General features: G+C 41.7%; 1 protein-coding gene across 1 annotated transcript in view; it reads left to right on the plus strand.

The window, feature by feature from the left end:
• Nucleotides 1-26,266, plus strand: part of PORCN (porcupine O-acyltransferase) — a 279,229-nt gene that overhangs the window by 168,061 nt on the left and 84,902 nt on the right. The window contains exons 10-11 of the mRNA XM_044079316.1: nt 16,635-16,711; nt 25,330-25,393. Of these exons, the coding sequence (XP_043935251.1) occupies nt 16,635-16,711; nt 25,330-25,393 (141 nt within the window). The remainder of the gene's footprint in view (nt 1-16,634; nt 16,712-25,329; nt 25,394-26,266) is intronic.

Consider the following 26,266-nt stretch of genomic DNA (forward strand, 5'->3'; position numbering starts at 1 on the left):
GCAAATCTGGTCAAACTTGAGTCGTTAACACTGGCTTTGACCTTCAAGAAGTAAATGCCAAAGAGGAGAGGCCCAAAGACCGATACCTGGGGTGCACAAATAGTGACAGGTCTATTGGAGGAGATGGAGCCACCCACCCTAATTTCCTGGATTGTATTAGTGGGCCAATTTGCTATCCACTGAGTTACAAACGGATTAACATTTATCTGGGAGAGTTTAACAATACCCGAATGAGCAATGGTATTGAATGCCTTAGTGAGATCTAAATATGCAGTGTGTACTGATTTTCCATAATCCATTGCTTCAGTAACCTTCTCAAAGAAGTCTACCAGGTTGAGATGGCAGGATCTGCCCTTGACAAAACTGAACTGTCTTGAGTCAAGGGTTTGTAGGTTACTCGAATCCTTGTATAGTTATTCTATAATGATCCTTTCCATAGCCTCACAGATAAGGATAATCACACTTGTGCGTCTATAATTTCCTGGGTCCGCGATGCCCAATCCTTTTTGTGGAGAATGAGTGTTGCCATCCTCCTATTGGATGGAATAGCCGGTTTGGAGGCTGGTATTGAATAATTTCAGTAGGGTGTTTGTCAGATCCTTTTTCAGGCTAGCCAGTAGGCATCCTTGTATGCTATTTGGCTCCACAGAAGTAGTGTTCGTGGCCTTGAATATTGCCTTGAACACTTGCTCATGGTAGAATTTGTTGGGGTGGGGGCATAGGTACAGGTATGGGATCTGAAAATGTTGGGGTGAGAGAGGGAGTTGATGTTTGAGCTACTTTTATCTGCTAGTCAATTGGCTATGTCCCCTGGGCCTGACTATGTGGTATCACTTACTATTGGGTTTGTGCAGTGCTGGGCACTATTTATGAGGTTTTTAATCAAGTTAAAAAAGCCTTTGCGGTTATCTTTCACCTGAATGACTATTCTTATCTCATGGCTGACTCTGGTTCATTTGATTAGGGTCCAGAGTTCATTTAGTTTAGCATGAGTGTTTTTGGCTTCTTGAGAGTTGAATTCATTTTTGCTTGCTGTGAGTTTTTTTTTTTCTTTTATTATAGAGTCTATTTATATTAGGGTCCTGCCATATAGGGTTGATCATTAAATTTGGCATTTGATTTATTTCTGAAGGGGACGTGCTTATGCAGTTAGTTACATATTCCTAGAACTTGGCACTAAAGGATTCTGCATAAACAGTGGGATCAGGTGGTAGGGACTTTTGAATTTAGCCAGGTCATTACTCTGTTTTAGTAAGTTGGCCTTTACAAAGTTTATAAATACATAAGTACTGGAGGATGCTTTAGGCTTGAATGACTTGTGATCCAATTTAACCAGGGAGGAAGTTACAGTGGGTGGGAAGCATAAATACCTCATATTGGTAAAGACCAAATCTAAGATTTTATCACCCTGGTTGGGGTGTGGACAAACTGGTCGAGAGAGTTTGTATTGATGAATTCCTGAAATTTTGTGTATACATGTTTAATGATACAAGTCTTTCAGTCCTAGGAGAATGATTGGTTTAATACATAGATACTCTCCACATTGGTTAGGTAGGAGGTATGGGCCAAAGGGGATATAGAGGAGGTCCTTTAGTTAGCTATGATGTGATAAGGGGTTTTGTTCATATCAAGTTTTACATGGAGGAGTTCCAGGTTGTTATCTTGTGTAAATAATCTGGAAATTATTTTTTTAAGAATATAGAGATGTGTACATCTTTAGTATATTCATATAGTGTGGTTGGCCTGTATGAGTGATGGACACTGAAGCCCTGCAATGATGGAGTGCTTTCACTGATCTTGAACCAGGTCTGTGTGACTATGCCTATATCAAAGATTTCAAGGGGAAGTAGGGCTTTTAGTGTGTGTTTTTTGATTAGGCTACTAGCGTTGAGCAGCAATACCTTAATGCTGTCTGGATTCTGCTTAGTTGTTTTGGAGGCTTTAGAAAACTAACAATGCCAAAAAAATCTCTATGGGGATGGGAAAGGATTTGGCCAGTATATGGAAACCTTGGTGGGAGGAGCAGACAATTCTTGGCAAAGCAGATAGGACTGTCTATCATCTATTTCAGGCTAATATATATTGCAACCCCTTTGAATGACATCAGAAGCTAAGCAAATTGTTGAGGTCAGTGTTTGTTGAAATTGTGCCAGTATTCTTGGTGATGGTTAATACTTGCCTCAAGACACATACTCTGAGAGCTCCATCATGTGTCTCTTCATATGGTCCATGGAGTTGCATCTCAAGTTATTACTCTCACATGTGCAATGAATGTATTGTAGGTGTATAGCTGATGTGGCAAATCCTGCATCTGACAGCACCTTTGTTTTTTGTTAAAAAAAAAAAAAAAAGTGTTATGACTGGCTTTTATTTTTTATAAACATTGTTTTCATGAATCAAAACATGCATATCAAAGAACTCCAATGGAAATGTACTTTCTTTTACTTAATATATTTTTTCTTTTTCTTCCCTGATGATACTTTCCTAGTAGCTCTCTGTTACTACTCTACTTCAACCTCTTAAATCCTTTATTTTAGGCTGAGCACTTCTCCGGCTCACCTAGTTCTTGAGACCAGGACATGTTGTCCAAGTGATTAATTTAGAAGTAGTATCACAGGGCATATCTCTCAAATGTTTTGCACTAAAATTCCAGACAAAGCAAAAAAGTAAACTTGGGGAAAATTTATAAATATTACTCTAATTCACTTAAGGTGTCTGCGGTGGTGCAGCAGTAACGTTGTTGCCTCACAGCAAGAGGTTCTCCCATTCAATTCTCGGCTGGAGTGCAGGGAGTGCCTTCTGTGTGGAGTCTGCATGTCCTCCCCGTGGTTGGGTGTTCAAGACATGCGTGATGTTGATGAAGAATGGTTGTTGAAGGTTGAACTCCCAATCATTAGCGGACCGGAGTTCTGCTGTGGTGACCCCTAACCGGGAAAAGCTGAAAGACAAACAACAACAACTCTAATTCACTTAAGGTAATAGAAACCCCATGTTTTGCATTGGCTTGCATTTTCTGTACAGTAAATTTGAAACTCAAATATCTAGCATTATTGACTGATAATTCATCAATCATTTAATAGAAAATCATATGTCTGAGAGATGGAAAAATATGAGGCAAAATCAGGGACATCTGAGAGTTACACACACACACACACACACACACACACACACACACACACACACACACACACACACACACACACACACACATGTTTTCTGTATCCTGTTAAATGTACTGTGTAGGATGTCATCATGTTCTGACTGTGTTTCTCCTAGATGAGAACATCATCCCATGTGACAGGCAGTACCTGGGAGTCCATCTGAGATTAGATTCAGGTCCCCCATATGATGTCTCCTGTTGAAGAATTTATACTCCTTCCCAATCAGTGTTGCAGCTACAGGCAGTGAATCATGGAGTGCATTGTTAATGAAATCTTATGCACAGTGGTGTGAAGTGTGCAATCAATCCCAGTCTTGACAGTGTTGTGCCCATTTGACAAATGGCATTGTTTTGCTAGTCTGAAGTATTAGAAGAGGGTGTTTATCTGAATAGATGTTTTCAGCATCTGGACATGATATTCATATATGTAGTTGCTCTTTGCAAATTTGGGGCTATTAGTTGTGTCTGAAGCCATAGCTGTCTACATATCAGGTGAACTTTTTCTTAGAAAACTGGGTCCTTCATCAGAGAATATAAAATTTGGGATAACATTTCTGGCAAATATTGACTTTAGATACATGAACTGGAGTTCTGCTGTGGCGACTCCTAACCGGGAAAAAGCCGAAAGACAAATGTATTGACTTTAGATACATAACCACATCCTCAGATTATGTGGATGTTAATTTTGCTGTTTCCATAAATCCAGAAAAATAGTTATTGTCTAGTGTGAGCAAATCTGCACGTAATTTCTGACAATGTCTCTCAGGCATTTCATTGATTAACAGTGGCTCATTGGAGTTAGCATGTTCTTTGGTATAGGCTTGGCAGTTCAGTACAAGCTCATTCAGCTTTCTGCTTAACCTCTGACACCACACTTCATTGTTTTTTTTTCCTAAGACGCTTGCATACAGCTGAATGTTTCAAGAACTTGGAGCCTTTTAACAGAAGACTATCCTGAAGTGTGAGAATGCTGTTTGTAGCCAGTATTGTTTCAGTACACCACCTTTTCAGTTGTGGTCTGTACATCTATTTCTGCAGAAGGCCATCACCTGAGAACATGTGCTGTCAGCTGTTAGCTGGACCTGCTGCATACCTCTCAACCTCTTAGCACAATGATTCTGGACAAAGGCAAAAATAGTGGTGGAACAAAGACCCACAAATAAGGACAGATCTTGAATATTGCTCTTATAAACTTAGAAAGTTGCTAGAATACTATGTTTTGCATTTGCTTGCATTTTCTTTTTTTTTTTATACAAGTAATTAAAAATAGATATGATTATAACATTCAACAAAACAACTAAAGTATTTAATATGGCACACTAAATTCATTGAACGAAGGAGGTGCATCTGAATTTGCTTGCATTTTCTGAAGGATGTGAAGACTGAAACTCAAATGTCTGTCATTATTTAGTGACTTCAGCTCTTAATAATTTTCAGAAAGCTGTAAAGTTTATGAAGAACAGACCAAAAATATAATGCAAAAATCAGGACTTGTTTGTTTGTTTGTGTCTTTTGGCTTTTCACCACCATCTGGACAGTTGAGAGGTATGACCTGCTGGTTGGGTAGGCATTGCAATAGCCACAAAAATGTTAGCATTCTTCATTAGAACTACATACAACTACACTCTATTCCTTCTTGAATCTAATGTACTTGAAACAGTGGGTTTGTTGACAGCGGAATTTTACCCAGGACATGAGGGATAGTATAAAAGTACTTCATGGGCCTCAGCTGGAATCTCTGAATCATGGATGGGAGCATGGCTAGGGCTTGGAACCTTAATAGACTCATCAGAGGTTTGTGGTCTTTTAGCTAAAAGTATCATCCTATAAAAAAAGTCTTGACACTTCTATAGGTTTGGACCAAGGTGACTTTATCATTATGTACTACTCTGTTATTCTGGGTAATGGCTAGGATAGATGCATAATGGGTCTTCATTGTTCCTCATCTTTCTGACAGAGGATAGCCTCCAGCCCATATGAAGATAAATCGGCAAACACTTTACACCTGCTTTTGTGCTGAAGTTATATGACATGTAACGCTGAGCGTGTGTTTTAGTTGATTGAAGTGACTTATCTGCAGTGATACTTCCAGAGAACAGTTCTGTCAGTGGCTTATCGTCTGTCAAATACTGGTGGAATCTTTATATTTCAGGAATGTTGCATGGCTTTCTCATCTTTTGGAGTGCACTTATCTTCTTTTCGTCAGTTCTCACCTCCTTAGATGATAAAATACGACTCAAAAATGTTACCTCACTTTTGCTAGGTTTGCATTTGTCTGCACTGTATGACACCTGCTTTCTGGATCCTGGTAAATATGATGTGTAAGGTGGCATCATGTTGTCTTCTGGATAACATGAGTCGTGGCTGGCTATAACCAGCAGTCTGTCTGAGATCAACAACATTCACTTCTAACATTTTCAGAAGTATGCAGGCTATACCTGGCAGTCCATCTGAGATGAATGACATTCGCTTCTAACATTTTCAGAGGTATGCAGACTATACCTGGCAGTCCATCTGAGATGAATGACATTCACTTCTAACATTTTCGAAGTATGCTGTTGCAGAGGTAATCCCAAACTATACTTTGCTGAAGATGTAGCAGCTAAATGGAGTTATTAATGTAGTGTATTTGGTAGATTCCTTAGACAGTGGGGTTGACAAAACTCCTGTATTTGCATCATGCTTGCTAATCACCTGTGCTCCAGCTAAAACTCCCAGGTCAGAAAGCTTTTCAGTCTACACTGTCTTGCATTGAGTCTTGTGAGCTCAGATATGCAATGTGCTTGTTCTGTGCTTGGGCATGGTGCCAATCCCATAATCTGTTGACTCATGAAATAAACTGTATCAAGCCACATGGAAACAGGAGAGTTGGAGGAACTGGAAGAAAAGAACATTTGGGTTTAGTTTATAAAGACTAGAAGAAGTTTGTGGGCATAAGGGCATAGAATGTTGAGGAATGGTGAACAGAATGAGAAACCTCATGGACTGTTGTAATATGAAGATCTTGGGTTGGAGATGAGATGAGGCTGTTTGTAATCTCCAGGAGGATATGATGCAGTTTTAGATATGGGTACATGTAGGGACTTGTTTCATGTTAGTAAGGACTATTTCTGTGTTTGTATTGTATTCATATCTAATACTCAGTGTCTACATGCACCTTATAGAAGTTTAACCCTTGACTTTGGCATGCTAGACCACACTGGCATACTGACATTGTCACACTCACTGTACTGTATGGCATTTGGAAAAAGTAACTGTATGTCATATTTGTAACTTCCTGTCAGGCCTGGGCCATGGCTTGAAATGGTCAGAGGACCAGTCTATCTTCCCAGTGCACATCTGTAATAAATGAATAAATAAAGAAATGCAGATGTTTTGTAAATGGAGTATATTTGCTACTGCGTGGTAATAGTAGGGTAGGAAGGTGTCTAGTGAGACCTATGGAAGGGAGAGAGGATTATCATTACTTCCTGGGAGTGGCTTAATTATAAATTAATAGTCCTGTTTGTAAAAACTGTGGTGGAGTTTTTTAATGGCTTTGGACTGGTTTAATATACTTGACTGTAGGCAGATGCCAGCCTGTCATTCACTGTTGTTGCCCAGTCAGTAATCACAGTGGTACTATTGCCCAAGATTATGTTAGTGGTGTGCATCTTTGTTACTTGATGCAAAACACCTGTTATTGTTTCAAAATAAATTTTTGATTGTTTACTTAGTCTGTAGGCCATTCTTGCTGACTTTCATTATACAAGACTTTTTATATAATTAAAATCTTAATAAAAAGGTTCAGAACAAAAGAAAATTGTGTTGGATCCTTCACTTTTGGTTATGACACCCAGGATCATCTAGGAATTTTGAGAGACTAAGGAGTGAGATCAGGCTTGAGTTTAAAGGTGTATGGCTACTCTACTGTTTCTAAGATGGTACACAGTCATGGTTAGTCATTCTTCAGTGATTCAGTGTCTCTGCTATACCACCTGTTTACCAGACTCAGGTTCTTTATGGCTGGCTTATCCAGCAAAGCACTGTATAGGTTGATGACCATATGAAGTCTCTTTAACTGTAAGATGTTCTCCGTGTTTCACTGTTGCAGTCATTACATTTGGGTTATCTGTTTGCAGGTAGCCCTCAGTTGGCCTGATTAACAAAGTCTTGGGTCCTGCATCGGTTGCTGTCCCTTCTTCCATGATGTCAGGTCGTCAGGGGTATAAAACATGCAGCCGATGCCATTACATTAGTCTTTCTTGCCGTGCGGTGCCTGAAGCAGAAGCAGTTCGCAAGTGCCAGTCGGCTGACTCCTGAAATTTTCGTTTACGAGTTTCAGAACTGTAGTCTTCAACTAAAGCTAAGTACCCCATTGGGGAAACTTTTTCTTGCTCCTTACTGATGTTAGTAAAAGTTAATACTTGCGTTACTTGTGGAAAGCAAATACCTCATAAAGACTTTCATTCATACTGTATTCCTTGCCTAGGCCCTGAACACGACGTACCTTGCTGTCAGTTTTGTGCTTTATTTAATGAATGCACTATCCGTCGTCTGTATATTTTCGCCTCTAAATATTTCGGTTCTCGGTGCTGTCGGTTAGCTGTCCGACTCCTGGGATTCTGAAAAAACGCAAAGATAAAGACAGAGACAGGCCACTGAGGTCCAAAACTGCCAACGACGCTTCTCCTAATCCAGTCACCTGTTTGCCAGTACTCAGTGAGGTGCTATCGCAGCCCCTGATACCCGCTACTTCAGATTTGCAGGCCTCTACTGAGACCCATTTGGAGTCCGGTATACCGGGAGATGCTTCAATTATGGAACCCGTGGATGTCTCTACCTTGGATGGGTCTGGAGCCGCTCTGCAGCCATCGGCTTCTGAGGGTGTATTTAGGCCTACGGACTTGCATATTAAACCGATGCCTCCTTCTTTCCTTAGGCCTAAATCTCGAACCATGCCTAAAAAACTGATGCCCAGGTCACATGCTCAGGCCTTTATGCCTAAAAAACAAATGATAAGAATGGCTGAAGATCTAATAATTCTAATCAGGGGTAGCCCCCCCCCCCTCTAAGAGACCTAGGACTGAAGTTGTTTATGAATCTTCTGACCGGAATTCTGTTTTTTCTGATTCTTCTGATGATTTGGGTTTGCCCTTATCTCCTTATGAAGATTCTGATTCAGAGGACTCTATTCCCTCTGCTTCCCCTCCAGAGAATTTTTCTTTTGGTGAGACCTTGCATACTCTAAGGGAGCATTTCCACTGGGAAAGCCAGGATTTTTCTGATTCAAAAAAGCGGCTCAGGGATTTCTTACTCCTGCCTCAGCATAGGCCTTTAGCTATTCCTCCTGTACTAGACATTGTTGATGATGCCTTTTTGGAATCTAGTTTGGCCCCTGATTCCTTGCCTCCTGCTCCCAGAAAACCTGACAGATACTACAGGGTCCCTGAGTCACACAAGTTCAATTTAAAAATCCTATTGTGGATCCAGAGACTATTTCACAGGGGCCCAAGGGCATTAAGGCTTCTATTGCTAAAAATCCTACCCCTTCTGATAGAGACTCCAGGGCGCTGGATAGATGGGGTAAGAAGATTTACACTTCTGCAACCTTGACCATTAGGGCTTTAAACTGCCAGTTTCATATGTTAAAGTATCAGCAACATGTTATTGGATTGCTTAAACAGAAAATTATGTTGATTCCTGATTGTGTGGAAAATATAGAACTACAGGATTTAATGCATTCTGCTGAACAGGTTGGAAAACATACTTTGCAATGTGGCTTTGATTCATTAGAGGCTTCTTGCAGGGCTGCTGTTACTAGGTCTGTGATCAGAAGGCATGCTTCGCTTAAGGAGAAATCTTTACCTGATCATGTTAAAGCTAAATTGTTGGATGCTCCCTTAAATCAGGACTGCCTGTTTGGCAACAAGGCTGAGTATTTTCTTAAAAAGATGGAAGATAAAGCTAAATCTCTGCAAACTGTTAAAAGATTTCTTACAAGTTCAGCCTCCTAGATTTAGTAGGCACTGGCCCTCTAAAATTGGTCTTTTCCACCCCCTTCCAGGTCTTCTCAAGCCAAACCCAGACACAGCAGAAACCCCAGGTTTCAGTCCCAGGGGACACACAGGACTAAGTAGTGGGGGGACTCTACTTCCAAATCTGGGAGTAATAAGACTCTCCCCTATGGTATCCTGCCTCAATGACTTCCTTTTAAAATTTCCAAGCAGTTATCACTGACTGCCCCTTTGGGGGAAAGATTGCTCTTCATGCAAATAACTGGGAGCTCATTACCCAGGACAAATCGGTTTTAAATATAGTGTCCCAGGGATACAGATTTCACTTCCACACGTTGCCAACACCAAACGAGTGGCCGGACCTAACCCCAAATCAGTGGGCACAGACCCAAAAACAAGTACTTTCTCTCTTAAGCATGGGGGCTATTCATTTGGTACCAGAAGAGGAAAAGGGACAAGGTTTCTACTCGAGACTTTTCCTGGTACCCACAAAAGATAATTTATGGCGTCCTATCCTGGACCCGTCTACTCTAAACACCTTTTTGGAGATTCCAAAATTCAGGATGCTGACTCTTAACCAATTGCTTCCCATGCTAGGCAAAGACGCCTGGTTGGCAACACTAGATTTAAAAGAAGCGTACCTGCACATCCCAATCAGAGAGTCTTGCAGAAGATACCCATGCTTCAAAGCAGGCTACATGCACTATCGGTTCTCTGCACTGCCCTTTGGCTTATCTACTGCACCCAGGGTATTCACAAAGTGCCTAGCTCCAGTTATTGCATTTTGCAGGCAAAGAAATATTCAAATATACCCATACCTGGATGATTGTCTAATTCAGGCAGAAAGTCAGGACATACTTTTGAAGCATCTGGCCTTTGTACAAAGGGTTCCAACTTGTCTGGGGTACACCATAAACAAAAGTAAATCTCACCTGGTACCCAGTCACCAGATTATATTCCTGGGAGCAAGCTTGAATACAACTTCCCAGATGGCTTACCTTATGCCAGAGAAACAAATTCATTTGACAACCTACTTCAAACAAGTGTCCACAAAAACCCCACTGTCTGCAAGACAAATACTGCAAGCATTGGGGTTCATGGCCTCCTGCACTCTTCTAATTCCATATGCAAGACTGCATATGAGGAAACTACAGTGGTATCTAAAAAGCGTATGGTGTCAACATTCCCAGGATCTAGAAGCAATGATTCCTATCATACCTTGCCTACACCTAGAGTTCCTTTGGTGGGCAGAGACCTGCCACCAAAACAAGGGACTACCTTTCACACCAACCCCTGCTGCCCCAAACCCTAACAACAGATGCATCAGACAGACTATGTATGGGGGGCTCACCTGGCAGGGAAGTGCATTCAGGGAAATGGAACCCATGTCAAATGCACCTGCATATCAATCAAAAAGAAATGTTAGCTGTACAGAATGCTCTGACAGCCTTCAAGGACCACATTCTTCCAGGACAACTAATGGTAAAGATGGACAACACCACTGTTATGTGGTACATATACAAGCAGGGGGGTACACATTCTTACCCCCTCTGAAGACTAGCCATGGCATTGTGGAACACAGCCTTGAGCTACCAAGTGCACCTACAAGCTCAATTCCTGCCAGGAAAACTGGCAGACGGACTAAGCAGAAACCTCATGGACCCACACAAGTGGAAACTGGAACCAAGGATTTTCAACATGTTGACAAGCAAATGGGGAGCCCGGATATAGACCTATTTGCCTCCCCCCAGAACTACCAATTGGACAAATTTTGCACAAGGACTCCTCACAAACAAGCCTGGAAAGTGGATGCTCTGTCCTTCAGCTGGAAAAAAAACATCAGTCTATGCCTTCCCCCCTCTGCCTCTGCTCTCCAAAGTACTACTAAAAATCAAACGGGACAAACCAAGGATGATTTTGATTGCTCCAGACTGGCCACACCAACACTGGTACCTCCTCCTGTGTAGTGTGTCTCTGTTATCCCCATGGCACCTGCCTCAGACTCCTTACCTGTTGTCCCAGCAGGAGAACCAGATTCTGCACCCTCAGCTTCTAACACTGAATCTTGCAGCCTGGCTAATTACTTAATCTCTCCTTTACCATCCCTCAGTAAATCTGTGATGGATATCATTTTAGAGGCAAGGAGGCCTAGTACTAGAAAATCTTATGCTGAAAAATGGAAAAGATTCTGTGCCTGGAACCAATCTCAAGGGATGAGCACAGCAGCACCCAATTTACCTCAGATTTTACAATACTTAACTGAGATGCTTCACAATGGCCTGTCTTCTTCCTACATTATAATCCACGCCTCAGCCATTTCAGCTCATTATAACACAGAACCTCCCCTCTTCTCTCATCCACTGCTCAAGCAGTTCCTCAGAGGGCCAAAAATTTGAGACCACCCAGGAGAGCTCTAACCCCAGCCTTTGACCTTAACTTTGTTTTGGAGAAACTCACTCTTCCTCCTTTCGAGCCAGCTGCTACTGCGGACTTAAAATTTATTTCTTGGAAAACAGATTTCCTTTTAGCAATCACTTCAGCTAGAAGGGTATCTGAATTACAGGCCCTTATGGCAGTGGAGCCTTTCATCATCTTTCATGTGGACAGGGTGTCCCTCAGAACCAGTCCATCCTTCATGCCCAAGGTGGTATCCAGTGTGGCTCTTAATCAGTCCATTCATTTGCCAACCTTCTTTCCCAATCCACAGAACAAAGGGGAATGGATACTGCATTCCTTAAATGTGCACAGACAATGTAGATTCTACTTGGACAGGACTAAATCTCAAAAGAAATCTGAACAACTGCTGGTGGCATTTGCTACAGGTGCAGAGGGGAAGGCTATTTCAAAGCAAACCATTTCTAAATGGATAAGCCATTGCATTTATTTCTGCTATAAGCACCATGGAAAACCTATCTCCCAGGGGATCAGACCTCACTCCACCAGGACTGCATCTACCTCTACAGCCTTTTCTCAGAGGCGTCCCTACCAGGGACATCCTAGAAGCTGCTACCTGGAGTTCTGTACATATTTTCACCAAGCATTATCATTTGACAATTTTTTCTAAATCCAGAGCTGGCTTTGCCACTGCAGTCTTGCAGGGCCTTATAGCTGGTACTAATGCTATTTAAATTCCTCCTCCCAACCATAGCTTTGGGAATCTACCCAAATGTAATGACTGCAACAATGAAATACGAAGAATATAGTACAGTTGTGTACACTTACCATAAATGTAGATGTTCGAGTATATTCACTGTTGCAGTCCTGGTTACCCTCCCTCCAGCCCCCTAACTTCTTTTGTTTATACCTCTACTTTCCTTTACTATGCTTAAAAGCTTTTTGGTGTATTTGCTTTTTGGTTGGAGGTATATCATTGTACTCTTTTATTTTATTGCTTTCCATTATGGGGGCACCTGACATCTGGGGCAAGAAAAACCGATGTAATGGTGTCGGCTGCATGTTTTATACCCCCTGAAGACCTGACACCATGGAAAAAAGGACAGCAACCAATGCAGGACTCAAGACTTTGTTAATCAGGCTGACTGAGGGCTACCTGCAAGCAGATAACCCAAATGTAATGACTGCAACAGTGAATACACTTGAACGTCTACATTTATGGTAAGTGTACACAACTATACTTTCTCCCTTTGAGTGAGTCACCATTTCTAGGATGGATGCTTTTATCTTGTCCGAAAAGCAGCTTTTCACTTTTTGTAAGTACACATGGGCTATTATGTTTTTTAATGCCCTTATAAATTTTATGAAACATGACTGTCAATCAACCCCGGCATCTGTCTTGACTTGGTTCCTGATGAAAGATATGACAGATGATGGATCTCCACTAGCATACTTTTGCTGTAAGAGACCCTTACTATCCACATCCACGCTGGATGCTTTATAGACTACTGTCATGCCTGTTTTTTTTTTCAACAAGAATAGCATATATTACATTTTCATTGGGGTACAATCATTCTGGGACACCTGGCTTCCTACACTTATAAAAGGGTTTCTGAGAAAGATGCTGCTTGTCTGGGCTGCATGCTTATTTGCAGCTTCACTGCCTTTGATTTTCTGACTTTATCAAAAAAAAAATCAATCCTTGTGTCTGCTGTCTTGTAATTTTCACAGCTTTTTTCCATACAATGTCCCTTAATTAGACCATTAACCTATTGCATGTTAGCTCAATATGGAATGGGCCATATTGAGCTTTTCTTTCATAATGTGCAAGACCATGATAAATTAATCAGCTGTTTCTGTGGATAGTACAGTCTGCTTAATGTCAACAGTGTCACCTTCACATGAATCATATTCTTTGTTGGAGTAAAACATTTTTCAAATGCATTTTACAACCTTATTTTGCTACCTTTCATCAATTAAATTATCTTTACTCAATGCATCTGCTTCATCTCCTGTGCAGTATATTAACATGTTCTCCTGGTTGGGAAGGACACAAATGGACTACATGCTTCACATCTTTCAAACCTGCAGCTTTGCAATAGTCGTCTTTCTTTTTCCACATGGGGGCCACCATCCAGGCAACTAGTACAGAGTTTTCTCTTCTGTAACTCCTATTACCCATGGTACATTGTTACATACATGTTCCTAGAGTGCAGGCTCACTAACATATACATGTTCTTTGCATGCAGCTGATCCCAGCTCTAACAACCACTGTCATTGCTTTGACACCCAGTCTCCTCCAGTATCATTGTTGTAATAGACTGGGCTACCCCCCTCGGATTGGAAAGCAGATAATGGTTGTTTACTCCCACACTCTCCAGCTGTTTTTGTTCCAGTACCTGTGTCATTAGTAGCCTGTATAATACTGAGAAGAGGGATGAGGCTTTGAAATGGTTTGTGTAATTTTTTGTGATTTTTAGGCCCCTGATTATTATTATTTTTTTTTTTTGGTAAAACATTGAGGGCACTCCCCTTGTCAAAAGTATTTGGACAGGTACATACCAAATGGTGTCTTAAATTTAATGATCAGCCTGATGAGTGCTGGGTACAGTGGAATGATTACATTCCTGGATGCCATACCTTAAGATATAAGCTATGGGATGAAAAAGCACTTTCGTACCATAGCAAGTGCTTGAAGTTATTGGCCCTGAGAGGAGCGGATGGACTGCTTCCAGTCCAGTGTCTGCATTATCAGAGTTCTCAGCTGTGCTGGCCACTTTGAATGAGTGATTGATTGGACTTCCAGCATCAGAATCCAACTAAGCCTCAGCTCAGTAATGATGTCACAGCCAACTGCTAGTTTCCAGACCTCTCCTAGGTATCAGCATTATGTAATGGTGTGAGTGTTTTCTGGTAAATATCCAGCCCTCTTCCCTTCCAGTAATTTATGCATGCTTGATTGATCTTTCACTAGAAGGGGGTTCAGCTGCAAATATTTATACCTTTCTCAAACCTATGAGGCATCCTGTTGCACTGATGCCTTAACTTTGGATGTCCACTCCACTGGTTTCTGCCTTGGCCCCAGACATTTAACTGTAAAAAAAATCATGGAAGATGATATGGTAGCCTGTTAGTGGGATTATTCCATTTCCCCTCTCAAGCCCAAGGGGCAATAGGAAGGTGAGCACTGCATGGGTAAAGAAGGGCAAGTAGGATCAGACAGGTGAGACAGCATGTCTGGGACTGGATTATGGCTAGCTAGAAGGGAGGGGGTGGTGATGAGAGTGCATCATTATAAGGGAATCTAGTGAACAGTAAGGAGATACTGGGAAAGATAAATTCTAGAGGGATGGAGAAGCATTTTGTATGTTTTGGAAAAACAGTAGCAGTCCTATTGACAAGAGAAGGGAACAGAGGACAAGAGGCTTCAGTGATTATTGGAAAACTTTAAGTATGTAGAATAGAAGACAGAAAATGTGCAAGCAGCTGAAAACAGGACTTGTGTACTGCTTACATGTCTTGCAAAAAAAATAAAACTTAACTAAAATAATCCACAGTTGCCAGCACATGACTTTTTACCTCATCAATAGACATTATTACAATCCCATTGAAATAATTTATTAATTAATCTGTTTCAGACACTTTTCAGCCATGATCTGGCTCACAGGGGTAAGGGTAAATGCAATAGATAGGGACAAATTACAGTACCCAATCAGTTTGTTTTTAGAAGCCATGGGAAAATCAGAGAAAACCCAGAAAGAGATGGGATGATGTACAGACTCTACAAGGAGAGTGATGATCTGGACTGAAAACTGGATCCTGGAGCTAATTGCATGTAATCATAGGGAAATCCTACTACCAATATGGAACAGCTAGTACACCACACGTGCACACACACACACACACACACACACACACACACACACACACACACACACACACACACACACACACACACACAAATAGTAAGTTTGTGGTCACTGTCATTGTAGTAAAATGGTGTCCTCCCCCAAGTGTGTGGCTTGTATATACTGCTGTAATAAAATGGTGACCTCTCCAAAGTTTGTGAGTTACATATGTTTTATACGCAAATTGTGTCTTCTTTTGTTTGATGCCTCTCTATTTTGGTGCATTGTGCAAACTGTATGAACTTCCTTACTCATAGAAATATTCTGAGAGTTGAACTCCCTTTGGGAATATAATGTTGCATTTTCAGAATCTGTGAATGCTTGGATAGGCACTTAGTACAATAAGTCCTAAGACTGTCGCTCTTCTCGACAAGGTTTGTGCTATTTTTGTCATCTTGCATAGCCGTGACAAGGGCATTTAATGAGCAGAAACATGCTTAAATCTGCTTTGTATCCATGTTTTCTGCCATGTCTGGCACTCCCTGTGCCTTTTGATTTTCCAGCTGGATTATCTGCTTACTAACTCAATGCATGGATATGATAATTATCTCACCTTGCTGGCAGCATCAGAGTAGGAATTGGAAAATATCCTTGTTAAGATTTCCAACTGTACATTTTAAGTCATTCTGATGACTGTAGCTGAACTTCATTATAGTTAATGAAAATAGATAAGTTACACTGCTTGCCAAAATGTACTGCTTAATTAATCTTAAATTTGTGACAGAATAAATGTGGTTTCAGATATGGTTTCATAAGTTACTTTGTCATCATTCAGAAGTTGCTTGATTGCTTTTCTCAGCCTGTGCCATCTGATGTGGCAGGATCATTCTGTTATTAGCACGGCAACAGTAGGAAGCAGAGAGTAAGAAGAGATCTCTTCAGCACTTGCTTTATATGACCTTCCATCCCTTGCATTGCTAATGCCAGATGTTTCCTTGTACAGTGAAATTTACCCATGTTTATCTGTCCATGTTTAAGGATGCCTTTTTTACCCCGAGATCTCTGCCTGCCCCCCATAACAAGGCTTTTTCAGAGTATATAGAGGAGTTCCTTTAATTATGAGTTAATTTTAATTTATCCACATTGCAAAGAAGCCCTTTAACACTTACAGCATCACATTAAATAGACGTTTATATTTCTTATTTTATAGCTAATCTTTGCTTATTTTTATTTTAGATGTCTTCAGGAGCTCCTTGACTCTGGGGACGTTCCCTGCTATCATTGTTACCTACGCAGCCAGTGCTCTGTTACATGTGAGTAGAGTTGCAGAATGTTCCGAAGAGACAACATGATGATTGGATAAATGCTTTGTTCACATTTACACTAATTTTCAGCTAGTGCCTGCTTTTATGTGAGGAGGAATAGTGCTGCACTATTGCCCTTATCTGTTCACTTTTGACAAGATGAGGCAATGGTGTAAGTCTGCCACACACTTAACTACATATTGTGAGTATTTAACAACCTGTCTCCCTTGATGAGTCAAAAGACTAGATATACAGTGGATATAAAAAGTGTACACACCCCTGTTATATTGCCAGGTTTTTGTGATATAAAAAATGGGACCACAATAAATCATTTCAAAACCTTTCCCGTCTTTAATGTGACCTATAACCTGTACAATTCAATTGAAAAACAAACAAATCTGTTAGGGGAAGAAAATATAAAAAATAAAAAATGTACAATAAGCTGGTTTTATAAGTGAGCACACCCTTAAACTAATACCTTGTCGTGTGTGTGCACACCCTTAAACTAATACTTTGTTGAAGCACCTTTTGATTTAATTACAGCATTCAGTCTTACTGGGTAGGAGTCTTATCAGCATAGCACATCTTGACCTGGCAATATTTGTCCACTCTTCCTTGCAAAAGTGCTCCAAATCTGTCAGATTGTGAGGGCATCTCTTGTGCACTGCCCTCTTCAGGTCACAGCACAGATTTTCTTTTGGATTTAGGTCTGGGCTCTAGCTGGGCCATTCCAAAACTTTAATTTTCTTCTGGTGAAGTCATTCTTTTGTTGATTTGGATGTATGCTTGGGGTCATTGTCGTGTTGAAAGGTGAAATTCCTCTTCATCTTCATCTTTCTAGCAGATGCCTGAAGGTTTTGGGCCAAAAGTGACTGTTATTTGGGACTGTTTAGTCAAGGTGAAGGGAATTATAAAGTCCCTGTTCCAGCTGAAGAAAAGCAACTCCAAAGCATGATACGCCCCCACCATGCTTCACTATGGGGATGGTGTTCTTTTGGTGATGTGAAGTGTTGTTTTTGCGCCAAATGTACCTTTTGGAATTGTGGCCAAAAAGTTCAACCTTGGTCTCATCATATCATAACACATTTTCTCATATGCTTTTAGGAGGCCTGATGTATTGTTTTGCAAATTTTAGCCTGGCCTGGATGTTTTTCTGTGTAAGAAAAGGCTTCCGTCTTGCAACCCTACCCCATAGTCCAGACATATAGAGAATACGGGAGATTGTTGTCACATATAGTACACAATCAGTACTTGCCAGAAATTCCTGCAGCTCCTTCAGTGTTGCTGTAGGTCTCTTGGCAGCCTCCTTGACCAATTTTTGTCTTGTCTTTTCATCAATTTTAGAGGGACGTCCAGATGTTCTTTGTGTTTTGCTATTGCAGTCATCACATTTGGGTTATCCCTGCCAGGGTAGCCCTTAGTCGGCCCGAATATCAGAGGAGTAGTATTTATGTCGGTTGCTGTCACTTCAGGACTGACGTCAGGTCACAGGTAGTATAAAGTAAGGCAGCCGATGCCATTACATAAGTCTTTCTTGCCGAGAAGCTTGAAGCTGAAGCAGTTCGCACAGTACCGGTCGGCTGCTACCTGTGTTTCATTTTCCGAATTGAAGTTGAAGTCTTCTAACACTAAGTACCCTGTTGGGGATCCTTTTTTTTCTTGCTCTAACCAATGTCAGAAAAAGTTAACAATTGTCTCGCCTGTGGAAAGCAAATACCATACCGAGACTTTCATTCTTACTGCATCACTTGCTTAGGCCCAGACCACGACATCCCCCGCTGTCACTTTTGTGCTTTGTTCAATGCCAGAACTATACGTCGTCTGGCTCTTATTCTAGCTAGATATTTTTGCTCTCAGTCTTCGATTTCCAATATGGCTTCAGTAAGCCATCCGACATCAGATCTTTCAAAAAAATGTAAGGATAAAGACAACGATAGACTGCACAGGTCAAAACCTACCGACGATGCTGCCGTTAAGCTAATTGTCAGTTTTCCGGTCTTCAATGAGGCACTTTCACACCTTACACTGTGGTTTTGATGCCCTAGAAGCATCTTACAGGGCAGTAGTCACCAGTTCTGTCCTTAGAAGGCATGCTTGGCTTAAGGAACAGCCCTTGCCAGACCATGTCAAATATAAACTATTGGATGCACTCTTGCACAAAGACGACTTACTTGACAACAAGGCAGAGGAGATCTTAAAAAAGATGGAAGAAAAAGCTAAATCTATGCAGACAGTTAAGGATTTCCTGCAGGTCCAGTCACCCAGGTTCAGTAGGCATTGTCCCTCCAAACACTGGTCCTTTCTTGCCCCCTCTAGGTCAGTTCAGCCCAGACCCCGGGGAAGCAGACCCCCCAGACAACAGCCACAGGGAATGCAGAGATCAAAGCAATGGAGTACCTCCACTTCTAAACCAGGGAGGGCAAAGCCACCCCCTCATGGTAAGAACTCACAATGACTCTCCCCTTCCACCCCCTATAATGCCCACCTGCACTTGCCCCTGGGAGGAATACTCTCCTTCCACGCAAGAACCTGGGTCACCATTACCAATGACTGCTGGGTCCACAACATAGTGTCCCAGGGATACAAATTTTCTTTACACACACTACCAACCCCAAAAGGGTTCCCAGCTCTACCTCCAAACCAGTGGGCAAAGGCCAAAAAGCAAGTCCTTTCCCTGCTCTCCATGAGGGCAATAAAACATGTTCCTGCAGAACACATAGGCCAAGGTTTCTACTCCAGGCTCTTCATGATACCCAGAAAAGAGGGCACCTGGTGCCCCATCCTTGATTTATATATTCTAAACACCTTCCTGGTGATAGAAAAATTCAGAATGCTCACCCTTCAGCAACTACTACCTATGCTCTCCAAGGATGCATGGCTAGCCACCATAGACCTAAAAGAGGCCTACCTACACATCCCAATCAGGGAATCATGCAGAAAATATCTACGTTTCAGGGCAGGATCTCTGCACTTCCCTTTGGCTTATCTACTGCTCCCAGAGTTTTCACAAAATGCCTGGCTCCTGCCATTGCTTTTTGCAGGCAAAGAAATATTCAAATTTACCCATACTTAGATGACTGCCTAATTCAGGTAGACAGTCAGGAAAAGCTGCTTAAGCACCTGGCCTTTGTAAAAGACCTACTGACCTCCCTAGGGTACACTATCAATGAAAAGAAATCCAAACTAGTACCCACCCAAAAAATTATATTCCTGGGAGCAAGCCTGGACACAGCATCCCAGATGGCATTCCTTACACCTGAAATGCAAACTTACCTGGCAGCCTATTTCTTTCAACTAGCCACCAAACTCCAGTTATCTGCAAGGAAAATCCTACAAGCTCTGGGGTTCATGGCATCTTGCATTCTACACATTCCATATGCCAAACTGCATATGAGGAAACTTCAGTGGTACCTAAAAATCCTTTGTTGTCAACACTCTCAAGACCTGGAAACTCTTATACCAATTATACCTTGTCTAAGGAAAGATTTTCTTTGGTGGGCAGCAGCATGCTACCACAACAAGGGACTACCCTTCTCACCACCCCATGCTGCCCAGACCCTGACCACAGACTCATCAGACTATGCCTGGGGTGCACACCTGAATGGCAGGTGCATACAGGCTCAATGGAGCCCACATCAAATACATCTGCACATCAATCAAAAAGAGTTGTCAGCTGTCCAGCGTGCATTGACAGCTTTCAGACCCCTTCTGTCCCAGGGGCTCTACTGATCAAAACAGACAGCACCACAGTGATGTGATATATCAACAAGCAGGGAGGGACTCACTTCTACCCTCTATGCAGGCTCACCATGACCATGTGGCACACAGCCTCAACCATGCAACTACACCTGTTAGCACAATTCCTGCCAGGCTCTCTAAACTCTCTGGCAGACAACTTAAGCAGAAATCGTCTGGACCCATGAGTGGCAGCTAAACCAAAGAACTTTCACCCTTATAACTCAGAAATGGGGCACTCTGAAGGTAGACCTCTTTGCTTCCCACTCCAACCATCAGCTCAGCAAGTTCTGCACCAGGGAGCCTCACTGCAGGGCCTGAAAAGTGGATGCTCTATCTTTCCAGTGGGTCAACCTCTCGGTCTGTGCATTTCCCTCACTACCTCTCATTACCAGGGTACTGCTCAAAATAAAGGAGGAAAAACCAAGGGAAATCCTGATTGCCCCAGATTGGCCACACCAGCACTGGTACCCACTGCTGCTCAACCTGTTCCCTCTGCCACCATGGCATCTCTCTCAGATCCCAACACTCCTGACCCAGAGGGAAGGAGAATTCATGCATCCCCAATTGCAGACCCCCAGTTTGGCAGCCTGGCATATTCCCTGACCATGGTACAAGCTGCTAACCTCAGTAAACCGGTTCTAGATGTTATATGTGAGGCCAGATGCCCTAGTACTAGAAAGTCTTATGCTGACAAATGGAAAAGATTCTACACCTGGATCCATGCTATGGGAGCTAATACGACACAGCCCTCCCTACCTCTCATCCTGGATTACCTAGCTGACCTACTACACATTGGTCTATCCTTTTCCTCTATTAAAATTCATGCCTCTGCTATCTCTGCTCATTTCAGCACTGAACAACCTCTCTTCTCACACCCTCTCGACAAACAGTTCCTCAGAGGGGCTAGCAACTTGAGGCCACACAGAAGAGCACCCACCCCAGCTTGGGACCTAAACTTTGTGTTGGAAAAGCTCACCCTGCCCCCCTTTGAACCAGCAGCTTCAGCAGAGTTAGTTTCTCTCATGGAAGACAGCCTTGCTTCTCGCCATCACTTCAGCAAGAAGAGTATCCGAGCTACAGGCAATAATGGCTGTAGAGCCCTTCATCATTTTCCATGCTGAAAGGGTCTCCCTCAGGACTAACCCATACTTCATGCCAAAAGTGGCATCCAGTGTGGCTCTCAACCAATCCATTTATTTGCCCACCTTTTTCCCTAACCCACAAAACAAGGGGGAAAGAATACTGCACTCTGTAGATGTGCACATACATCTCAGATTCTATCTAGACAGGACTAAATCATTTAGAAAGACTGATCAGTTGTTAGTCAGCTTTGCTGCAGGATCAGAGGGCAAAGCCAAATCCAAACAAACCATTTCCAAATGGATAGCACAAGGCATCCATTTCTGCTACAAGTAACACAGGAAACCTCCCCCTAAGGGGGTCAGAACTCACTCTACCAGAGCAACCTCCACCTCTACAGCTTTCCTCAGAGGAGCCCCCACCAGGGACATCCTGGAGGCTGCAACAAGGACGTCTGTTCATACCTTCACCAAGCATTACCACCTGCCTATCTTCTCCAGATCCAGGGCAGGCTTTGCCACTGCAGTCTTGCAGGGCATCCGAGCCAGCCCCCAGTCTTCTTGACTGTCTCCACCCTTTTCCTCAGCTTTGGGAATCAACCCAAATGTGATGACTGCAACAGTGAAACACAAAGAACATAGTACAGTTGTGTACACTTACCATAAATGTAGATGTTCATGTGTATTCACTGTTGCAGTCCTGGTTTCCCTCCTTCCATCCCCCGTTCTCTCTCTTATTGCAAGGAACTTTTTGGTATTTACTTTCTACTGGTGGGGTTCTTCCACCATATCCTGGCTCCCACTTGGGGACTCCTGACAGGTCAAGAAAAACTGATGTAATGGTGTCGGCTACCTTACTTTATACCACTGACGACCTGATGTCAGTCCTGAAGTGACAGCAACCGATGCAGAAATACTATGCCTCTGGTATTTGGGCTGACTGAGGGCTACCCTGGCAGGGATAACCCAGATGTGATGACTGCAACAGTGAATACACTTGAACATCTACATTTATGGTAAGTGTACACAACTGTGCTTTCTTTGCAACATCACTGTTGTCCCATATTTTCTCCACTTTTTGATGACCGTCTTCACTGTGTTCAATGGTATATTCAATGCTCTGGAAATTTTTTTGTACCCTTCTCCTGACTGATACCTTTCAACATTGAGATCCCTTTGATGCTTTGTAAGCTCTCTGCGAACAATGCCTTTTGCTGTAGCAGGCAAATGTCAGAAAAATCGTACTAGGACAGCTGAACTTTATTTGGGGTTATCAGTCTCTTTAACTGATGGCAGGTGTGTACCCAAGAAGACTGAATGCTGTAATTAAAGCAAAAAGTGCTTCAAGAAAATATTAGTTTAAGGGTGTGCACACTTATGCAACCAGCGCATTGTTGTTTTATTTTTTATATTTTTCCCCCTAACATATTTGTTTTTCAATTGAATTGTACAGGTTATAGATCACATTAAAGGTGGGAAAAGTTTTGAAATTATTTATTGTAGTCTCATTTTTTTATATCACAAAAACCTAGCATTTTAACAGGGGTGTGTACACTTTTTATATGCACTGTAGTTCTGTTTGGTCTTGAAGCATTTTGTGAAATAAATATGGTAGAATTGTACATAAAGTGTGCTTGATGCTTAATACTGTTATTACAGCATTACACCCACTGCAGTATGAAGGAAGAACTTTGTACAAAAATGTTTTTTAAACATGTTTTGTGTTTTTCTGTTTAGTAGCTTGTCTCTGTTTGTTTATAATTGCTTACCTGATTTTAGATAATACAATGCATGAGCTCATCCAGATAATTTGGGTAAATGGGGGAACAGACTTTAGATTTTTTTTTTTTTTAACCACAGTCCTAGAATGCATATTACTTAACAGGGAGCTTTCTTTGACAGTTGTATGGACATTCCACAAAACAGAGAAGACAGCATTTTGCCCGATGGACTGCCTGCTATATATGGTACTGTATTGTCTAGTTGTTCAATTTGTAACAAGTTGTGACAACTAAATCCATGCAGCATGGACACCATCTCCCATTCTGGAATTATAGCTAAACTCACTAAACTAGGTATAAATCCATACGTCACAAGATGGGTTGCCAACTGGCTCATTGACAGAACCCACACTGTAAAAGTTGCTGACTCCAAATCTGACTTCAAACCAGTGGCAAGTGGAGTTCCACAGGGTTCAGTCCTGGGACCTCTCCTGTTTGGTATCTACTTCTCTAAAGTACAACCTAACACAGAAGGCCTCTGCCTAACGAAGTTCGCAGATGATTGCAATCTAGGAGCCATAGTCGAGTCCCCAAATGATGTGGACATCCTACAGAAGGGCCTCACTGAGACAGATGCCTGGTGTCCAAGGCATGGCCTCAAGCTCAATGCCAAAAAGTGCATTGTCATCCCCCTTGCCAAGAACTCTGTACCCATGAACTACCACATAAACTGCAGTCTACTTAATGCTGAATGTGTGATAAGAGACCTTAAGACCCAGGTGGACAGTAGTCTCCTTTGATAATCACATAACCACAGTAGTGAGGAAATGCACCTCATCACAAAAGGGTTCTCATTCAGGAAAAAAAAAGAGGTCATTGTTCCCCTCTACTCAGCACTCATTAGACCCATTATAGAGTAGAACGCACCTTTTAAAATGTACCTCACAAGACATCTGCAGCAGCTGGAAAGGCCACAGAAGTAACTCACAAAGAGGATTACTGACCTCAAACAGATGCCCTACACTGACCATCTCAAAAAAACTCCAGCTTTACTCTGTAGCATATCACCTACTCCGAGGAGATCTCTGCCTAACCTATAAAGCTATGTTAAACCCAGAGCTGTTGGACATGCTACACCTAAAGAAATCCCAATCCCTCCAAGCTACAAGCTCTAGGGACCTAAACCTTGTCATCACAATAAACAGGACATACTGGAGGATAGATTCCTGTCCCAGAGCCTTCCTATACTTTGGAACAAGCTATCCATCTGTGTCGAGCAAAGTTCTTCATTAGCACTCTTAAAGAAGAATCTTGATGAGCGGATGGGAAATGGGAAATACACCCCGGGGAACACTTCTGTGGCTCTGCTCGACAGAGGCACAGGAAATTAACTTTCTTGGGTAGCATAAGCCAGGGAACCTTGTTGGCTAGGCTTACTTAGGCCCTTGGGTTGATAGCCTAGTACCTACCTATGAACATGTAATCTTCTGGTGTTCATGCACCAGAGAGACACCTGCAACTTTGAGAATCATGTTCTGAGATCTAGAAACTTAAAACAGAGGATAAAGGGAGTTACACCAGATAGGAAATGTACTATTCTTTTACATAGTTTCAAGCTGTTTCCCTTTTACATGTATTCTGTCAGCTTTTAAGTAAACATGTAGAAAATATAGAAATCATTGCTGTCTGCTGATTTTTTTTTTTCATTAGCCATATTATTGGCCTAGTTTTTCCCTGCCTTGTTCTGTCTAGGCCTCATTGCATTAGTGCTGTGGAATGCAGAGCCTTATATATGTTTTTTTGCCTTCCATTTCCTATGGGAGAGTATATCAGGTGTTAATCACTCTCTGTGTGAATGTATTCACCTTTAGGTTTGAGGGGAATGTTGAAAGGTGTCAGCTGCATCAAATGTGCAGACATGGTGGGCTTTACTGTTTTAGCGTAATCATATGATTGCATTGGGTAACACCCGAGTGTGATGGATTTCTCTTATTGTTTCTTTTCTTTCCTTCCCCTTAGAATATATTTAATTTCACTTGGAGTAATGGCACTCTTCAATATTCCACTTACTGTTGTTTTCCCTTTTCAGGGTCTCAGTTTCCACTTAGCTGCTATCCTACTGTCTTTAGGATTCATCACTTATGTGGAACATGGTAAGTGTACCTGTGGAGCATGGTAAGTGTACCTGGAGGTTTATATTCACATACCTGACTGATCCAGTTAATTATTTTCAGGAAGCACAACTTTCTCTAATGGTATGTACAAGACATCCATAGTGGAAGTCCAGAAATGGAAATGGGATTGCTGAGCTTTTAGAACCTAGTTCTAAAGTAGTCTGACAATTAAATCTCTACTAAACAATATATTTTTAGGCACACCATCAGAAGTTTCTTCTGCCGTACCACAGGACTCAAGTCTTGGGCCATGTATTATTTAAGTATGTGATCTCTTTATTACCTATTAATGTTAATTACTGGGTGTCCAAATATGAACATATCAGTATTGGTGATCTTTTATTTTCCATATCTGATTTTCTGGCATTCAGCTTATACATTTCAGATGTAGTTGGCTGGCTAAACAAATATGGCTACATATTAAGTCTGCAAAAAAGTGGTGTGTTGTACTTTGGCACTTTCAGATCTAGACATTATCTTGTGTGTTACTGCAGTTCATAAAAACCCTGAATACAAGGACTCAGGAGTATACATCAACTCAAACTTGCAATATAAAAATAATGCTTGTATTTTTAAAGCATAAATTACACGTATTATGGGATTATTATTAACAATTTCCAGCAATAATTCGACAGCTTTAAAATTATTCATCACGTATGTTAGATTCATTATTCAGTACAACTCCTCTTGTACTCCTATTCTAAAGCTGATCTGTCATTGTTAGAAAGTGTCCAGTGGAAGTTTACAGTTAGTAAATTTTATAAGTAGAATAACTGATTTTGAAGCATTGCTTTACAGTACATGCCTACAAAAATTCAGTCTATATTCAGTGTTATTACTGGCTACAAGGTA

This window comes from Protopterus annectens, chromosome 8.part0 (genome assembly GCF_019279795.1).
Source record: "Protopterus annectens isolate FY-2018-M chromosome 8.part0, PAN1.0, whole genome shotgun sequence".
NCBI lineage: Eukaryota > Metazoa > Chordata > Ceratodontiformes > Protopteridae > Protopterus > Protopterus annectens.